The sequence below is a fragment of the Micromesistius poutassou genome, assembly GCF_964030765.1.
Source record: "Micromesistius poutassou genome assembly, chromosome: 13".
Classification (NCBI taxonomy): domain Eukaryota; kingdom Metazoa; phylum Chordata; class Actinopteri; order Gadiformes; family Gadidae; genus Micromesistius; species Micromesistius poutassou.
This window is the reverse complement of record NC_140283.1, coordinates 19,459,210-19,466,522: the sequence shown is the minus strand read 5'-3', so window position 1 is coordinate 19,466,522 and position 7,313 is coordinate 19,459,210. Positions and strand designations below refer to the sequence as shown.

General features: G+C 52.4%; 1 protein-coding gene across 1 annotated transcript in view; it reads right to left on the bottom strand.

The window, feature by feature from the left end:
* Nucleotides 1-2,257: 2,257 nt before the first annotated feature.
* banp (BTG3 associated nuclear protein) overlaps nt 2,258-7,313 on the bottom strand; it is a 34,507-nt gene continuing 29,451 nt past the window's right edge. Inside the window, exon 13 of the mRNA XM_084477139.1 lies at nt 2,258-3,393. Within this exon, the coding sequence (XP_084333265.1) occupies nt 3,277-3,393 (117 nt within the window). The 3' untranslated portion in view covers nt 2,258-3,276. The remainder of the gene's footprint in view (nt 3,394-7,313) is intronic.

The window sequence follows — 7,313 nt, the reverse complement described above, 5'->3', positions numbered from 1 at the left end:
TTTTGCTTGATGTGAGGATGACAATGTTTATCATTAACTTTGGGTTTTTTCCGCATGATTTGTTGCAAGGTTAAGTCAATCCCGACAGAATCCAAGCTCTCACACGACTCCTACTCACCGGTCCCACCCTCCTACATGCACTGTCTATTTGTGGTTTTAAAATAACACAACGGACCTGCCTGGCTTGTTTTATGGCTATTGTCCTCAAAATGACCTCGATAACATTAATGTGAAGTATGCATGCAGAGACAAGTGCATCAAATCCAGTATTGAGGACAACCTGACCCAGAAAAGATAGGGTTTAACAGTTTTTCCTTTATTTAGCAGGCTTGTTCAATTCTAACTTTTTTTTATAGTTGTGACTTTTGGACCAGATCAGCCTCCGTCCACCGGTAACTCTCACTGTTTGACAATGTGTTTGCACAGCTTACACCAGGACTGAACTGACAGTGTGTCAGTGTGCAGTCCCCATTATATATAGCGACCCTACCTCCCGGGGTTCCCTGATCACACAGGTCCAGAGCGCTCCTATACCTCAGACTCTCTGCCCCCGACACAATGGAAAGCCTATACATCTCTTGTCACCGTATAGTGTGCCAAGAGAGCAATGGGGAATCTGGAACAACACACGATAAACAAGAGACCCTTCTGGCTTGTTGCACTTGTGTGTCGGTGTGTGCGTGCCAAAGACAGACCCCCTTTCTCTGATTCACGATTCCGGGGGAAACTTCACTTTGGGACGGTTGTAAAGTGTTTGGCTTCGGGATGATCCATTAACCTTACACCCTCCCGCACGGATGACTCCCACTGTTGTTCAGCTGCATCCATCATCTGTGGTACACTTTTAACGCACGAGTAGATGCGTGGTGACTTCATCGGTGACATAGCTTGTACAGCGAGTGTCAGGTGTGAGAGATGAGGGTGATCTCAGCTGTTCAGTGTGTCTGCCAACACCCAGTGTTATGTCCCCATCCCAAAGAGAAAGACAAGGGCAAAACCTCTGTTTGAACGTCCCTCCCAGACCCTCCATCATGCATCACTGCTTTTGAGAGCAGTTTAGCTCCTGGAGGCGGAGCCACAGGAAAGGAAGATTCTGTGACTATGGTAACCGTTCCAGTTCAGGGGGTTAGTGTGTTATTATTTTTTAAACTCCACTCCAGAACTTTCACACCCCAGATTTATTATAGCGGTCTCTCAGGGGGGGGGGGGAAATGTGCTGTCCAAGACTACACTGCTGCGCTGAAAGCATCAAAGGAGGCAGTCTTTTCAAGGTTTCCTCTTCTCCCCACTGGGATGAGGAGGAATGCATCCACTCCTTGCCTACAGGCTCCATCTTGGTTCCAAACTCTGGCAGGGTGGGGGGGAACTGGAACAAAGATGGCCGCGAGCTGAATGAGGCCCATTAGGGAAGCCACTTATTTCAAATCGACAGCCGACCTGTTAAACCCTACGAGCCCCCTTATTAAAATGAATTCCAATTGGAATTGACTTGTTGCCTCGCAGAGTCTAAACATCCCTGACCGGTCCTCACACATCTGTCAAGACCACACCCCATTGGAGGCCTCGGTAGTATGTGTGTGTGTACAGATGTGTGTGTAGTGGTGATGTTGGGAGAGGATTAGGCGTCCGATAAGAAATTGAAGTGCAATGGAGTCAGGAGACCAAGAGATCCTGCCAGGGTATAAACAAAGATAGCAGCACGCAAGTCCTTAAGTTGCTTCTCTTTCCCCTAAATTTGCAGCATTTGATAGGAGTTTGCCACTGATCCAAAGTACACCACTGACTTCAGTGTGGGAAACCTGTGAAAACAAGCAGAGCCGCTTACTTATCGGTGACTCGCTGCCTTCAAGAGTGATCCATCATCATCATCGCGGACTCACTTATTCATCCTCAAAAGCCTAACAAAAAACATTTCTCGGGCCAGTTGGAAACACAAACAAACCAAGGCGGTGTTGGTTTTAGCTGATAACGCACAATGGAGCGATGGGTTATTTTGTGACACGTGTACAGCGCATCAATCATTACACCCTACGTATCAGGATCTGTCCTGTTGCATCTGGACGGATGGACAGTATGTAGTAGTTTGGACCAGTAGAGATCAATGTCAAGCTACTCATTGATATTTAATGTTAGAAACAGCCAAGCATTTTCTGGCCATCTCCGACATCATCTCCTTCCCACCATTAAAAGCAGTTTGTTTTTTCTGGAATCTGAAGCCGTTTCTTTGCCAACCAGACAAATTAAAAACACACACATGACAGGGACCCACAAAATATTTTATTCACAAGAATGCATCTTTTTTTTTCCAAGAGAAAAAGCCCCCCCCCCCAAAGACCTTTTAACCTTTTCTATTGGTTACAAAGTCTGCACCATCGCAGCCCTTACCCTGTCTACTATGTGGTATTCTACCTTGAGGGGGGAGGAGGGAATAATAAACCAGAAAAACTAAAAAAAATGTCAGCATGTTACAATTAGACAACTAGAACCGAGGGACAATGCAATGCGGCGGCAATACGAAAAACAGCCAGAGGAGCTGAGGGCGAAGGCAAAGGGTTTTATGACGACCGGAGACCTCTTCAGAACGCCAGGAGAGCCGACTCTCGGTGGTCAGAGGTAGCCCCTCAGCCCGGACCCGGGCAGCAGGACAACCCGACCCTGGGGACCTCCCTCTGCGAAGTCCGGGACGTCCGCCGAACAACATAAATTAGATCATATCAAGGTGAAAAAAACAAGAGGGCGGCAATGCCTTGAGTCTTCTTACGGTGGAGTCGAAACTGAACCCAGAGTGGAGGATCAACATGAACCAACATGAGCTTTACTTGAACCTCTTTGATTTGACGTATGCAAGGCGGGTGCAGATGGATGCGGTACCAGGGGGTGGGGGTGGGGGTGGGGGGGGTGGGGGGGGCGCTCTTCGTGGGAGGAGGACTCCCGGGTCCGTTGGGTATGCTCTGGGGGGGTGGGGGGGGGGGGGGGCGTGCCAGGTCCATCTGGCCTGGCACACCCTTGCCTCGCTCCCCCACTGAAGTCTCGCCCAAGAAAAATGCACACTTCAATTCATGCCGTCGTTGTTGGGAGGGCCAAAAACAACAACAACTGATACGGTTCTTCATGCTCCCATCAATCATCACCACAGTTGTTGGAAAATACAAAAAAAACCCTGAACAAGAAAAGCGTTGTCCGTGGTGACGCCCCCCACTGGCGGGGGGGGGGGGGGGGGGGTCAGGAGCATGTCTTTGGGGGGCTTAGAGGAGGCCGCGGTCCCCCCCCACCTCTTCAGGAGATGATGGAGCTGACGACGTGCACCACCTCACCGTTCTCCGACTGCATGGCCCCCTGGAGGGCCTCCTTCACCTCCAGGTCCTCCTGCATGCCGGGGGCCATCTCCGTGGCCTGGAGGAAAACAGGACGACGGAGTTAGGACATAGGACATAGGACACAGGACACAGAACTTAGGACACAGGACATGGATGGGAGACAGGACATAGGACTTAGGCCACGGGACACGGGACTTAGGATTTGGAACACAGGAGACCGGACTTAGGACCTAGGCCACAGGACTTAAGACACAGGCCACAGGATTTAGGACTTGGGACATAGGATTTAGGAGACAGGACAATGAGAGGAGTGGGCGAGATGAACCACCAGGCCAGGAGACTCATGAGGCAGTGGGTGGGGAAAGGCCGAACGAAGGAAGAGAGAGAGAGAGAGAAGGGGAAAGGCTGAAAGAAGGAAGAGAGAGAGAGAGAGAGAGAGAAGGGGAAAGGCTGAAAGAAGGAAGAGAGAGAGAGAGAGAGAGAAGGGGAAAGGCTGAAAGAAGGAAGAGAGAGAGAGAGAGAGAGAAGGGGAAAGGCTGAAAGAAGGAAGAGAGAGAGAGAGAAGGGGAAAGGCTGAAAGAAGGAAGAGAGAGAGAGAGAGAGAGAAGGGGAAAGGCTGAAAGAAGGAAGAGAGAAAGAGAGAGAGAGAGAGAGGGGGGGGGGGGGGGAGGCCGAAAGAAGGAAGAGAGAAAGAGAGAGAAAGAGAGAAAGAGAAGAAAGAAAGAACAAAAGAAAGAGCAAAAGAAAGAAGGAAAGAAAGTGAGAGAAAGAAAGAAAGAAAAATCATGTTTGAGTTTATGTAATTTAGCGGATAATTATATCTAAAACAACTCCCAGGTTGCGTTTGACAACAATCAACCATCGATCCAAGAGCACAATCACTACAGATCACCCTTTGGCGCGACTACACAAGTCCGCCTTTGCAGAAGGCCCTTCCAGATACGACCGTTGCTTCACTCTGCCGGAGAGAAAGCGAGAGAGCGGTGCCGATGACGGAAGGCTCCTCGCGCGGTGACTCACTCCTGACTCACTCCTTCCTGCAGCACACGCCAAAGGTTCCCTCAAACACACCTGCAGCTCTTTCTATCCTCGCCTCCTATCCTGTCAAGAGCAGCGCCCTCAGACGGCCAGCGTCTCTCTCTGACCGGCACGCAGCTGCAGCTCTGCAGAGAACGCCCTGCAGGATCACTGAGTGCTGGCGCGCTACGCGCAACCATTGGCGGCACGCGGGGCCAAGTAAACGGTCAATGGACTGCATTAATACAGCGCTATTCTAACCAGTGGCCACTGAAGGCGCGGTACAATATCGCCTGACATTCACCCGTTCATGCACACATTTACACACACCGACGGCGGTGTCGACCATGCGGGGCTCCGTTGGGAGCGGTCAAGGTGAGGGCGTCTCGCTCAGGGAACACCTCGACAACTCAGCTAGGAGGTAAGCCGGGTGTCGAACCAGCAACGTCCTGGTTACCAGCCGACCACCCGCTCTACCTCCAGAGCCGGACGCCGCCGTCAGTGCAGCTCACACGGAGCTCCATGCAAAACGCTGACGCCTTGGCGGAAACCTGAAATACCACGTTACTACTGCCACCTCCGCTCGCTTCCTCCATCAGGGACGCTGCTGGATACTGGGGTGTGTGACTTTGGCTGCGGCCCGGGGCGCTTGGCAGCCATCTTCTGCAGGCTGCTTGAGGAGTGTGGCTGGGAAGAGTCCTGTCTGGCACGTCTGACCTGGGGCTCGGCCATGGCACGTCAAAACATCGCCACCTGAACGGCCTCCTCCCCTAACCGAACACTAAATACATTGCTGGAAGTGGCGGCTCGGCGTTCCGAGAGCAAATGACGGACAGGATGAGTAAACAAAACTGAAAATAGTGCGATTAATAAGCGCCAAGGGATTAATTCATCGAAGAATTTGTATAAATGCTGCCATGTGTTTGGACCGAGATGACAGCTTTGTTTTCTTCGGCACTTCAAAAGGAGACAGAATCCGTAACCTTCCACTGACCGCAAAAACAAAAACTCCCAGCTCTGCACTGATGATACCAGTTATGTTTGCTTCACTTCAGCAACACATGCCCCTGTCCTCGTGTGCACCTCGTGCACCTCGTGTCCCGACGCTGTGCGCGCGGCTCACGGGGCATCTGGAGACCAAACCCTTGGACGACCCTGCCGCTCCGACATTAGTCGAGTTGCTTAGTCATCAGAACTCGATGAACAACCAACAGACACGGACCATCTTCCCCGAGACCGACACGTGCCTCCTGGGTAAAATTCTTACGGAGCCTTCTGTGATCGATCAGACGCGAGACGCGGCAATCGGTTAAATAAACTCATTCACACAAACGACATGTGTGGTGTGGGGTGGAGGGGGAGGGTGTGGAGGGGGAGGGTGGAGGCCTCCTCTTTGTAGCCGTACAACTCCTGGAAGGAATCAGCCCGGGGGGGGGGGGGGGGAAACAAACAATATTTGATTCCTCTCTGCTCCGTACTGCAGCGCAGGCCTTGGGTTACGACGCATGCAGCAGCAATCATGTACGCTCGTAACGTAGCGCGGCTGGCCGGAGCCCGCCTAATCAATATAGGAAGTCTCCTCTCCGTTGATGTTCTCCCAGGGGGCGTCGAGCCCGGTCACCTAGGCAACCCGACCCAAAACACAGAGACAACAAGGGCCCCCACCGCGAGGGAGGGAGGGAGGGGAGGGAGGGACGGGTCTTTATGAGGCGGCTCTTGACAGGCCGATGGGAGAGCCCGGTCATGAAGTCTGCATCTCCACGTGTCTCGGTAAGACGCACTTAGGATCAATCACACTGCACACTCGGGGCCAGACGCTGTCCTCCCATACGCGGGTCTAAACAACCACAACCCTTCCTCTTTAATCGCTCTCCTGACAGGAGGGGAGGGGGGGGGGGGGTGGTCGGGGGGCCCGGGGGGGGCCGGTGTGAATGAGACAAGACGGATGGGATGGTGGGGTGCACTGAGGGAACAATAAAAGCCTCCGGTTAACCCCTCCGTGGTAACTCAACACATATGCAGAGGGCTGCGATGATGCATCGCCCCGCGGTGTCACATGGACGGGTCCGTCGCTCCATAGCTGCGCCAAGCATGGAAGACTAACCCTGTGATGGAGCGATGCTTGACGCCTGACGAAGACCGCCGTACTGTTGCACGACCGGCACACTGTTTGGGGCCCTTGGGGAATATTAAAGAGACCTGCCTCTGCCAAACCTCCAAGGGGGGAGACTGTCTCCCAGGGGGGAGACAGTGGAGGGGGTAGACTGTGGGGGGGGGAGACTGCGAGGGGGACACCGTGTGGGAGTGTGGTGCATGTGTCTTTCTACGTAGTAGTCACACAACGCCAGCTGGCGAGCTGCACGGGAACGCGCGTGTGAGTGTATACATACATGCATTTGGTTAACTTCTGACAGCAGCTGTCAATTAGCCAGTGGTGCATCAGTGCATGTTAAATGAGCGTCCTTTTTTATTTCCTTTAATGGAATGAGTCACTTTTAATTCCCCCGATGTCCTGTTGATTGATGCGATGGGAAATCATCGCCAGGTGTGTCTCCGGCCCTAGCGTTCAAGCGCGGATCAAGTTTGGATCAAGTTTGGATCAAGTTTGTATCAGGTGTGTTATCCAGACCATCCTAGGGATCTTCTAGTATCCACTCCAGACTTCTTTCTGACTGCTTGGCCACCGCGAACCTCTTTGACCTTGTGCGCTTCCCCGTTTACTGGGCCATACATCGGCAAGGACTCTCTTAACCAAAGGCAGAGTCCTCATGGAGCCCACTTGGCCGTCGATGAGGTGATTAAACCAAACAGGGGAACCCGAGAACAGATCTGCAGGAAGTTGATCAGCTGCTCCTCCAAGCGCGGCTATTTATTACATTTATCTCAACACCCAACGCCTGGCAAGTGCGATCGCTGTGACTTGCAATTAGGCCCGGGATCCCCTCGGAATTACATGTTATGTTAAATCTCGCTGTAGCA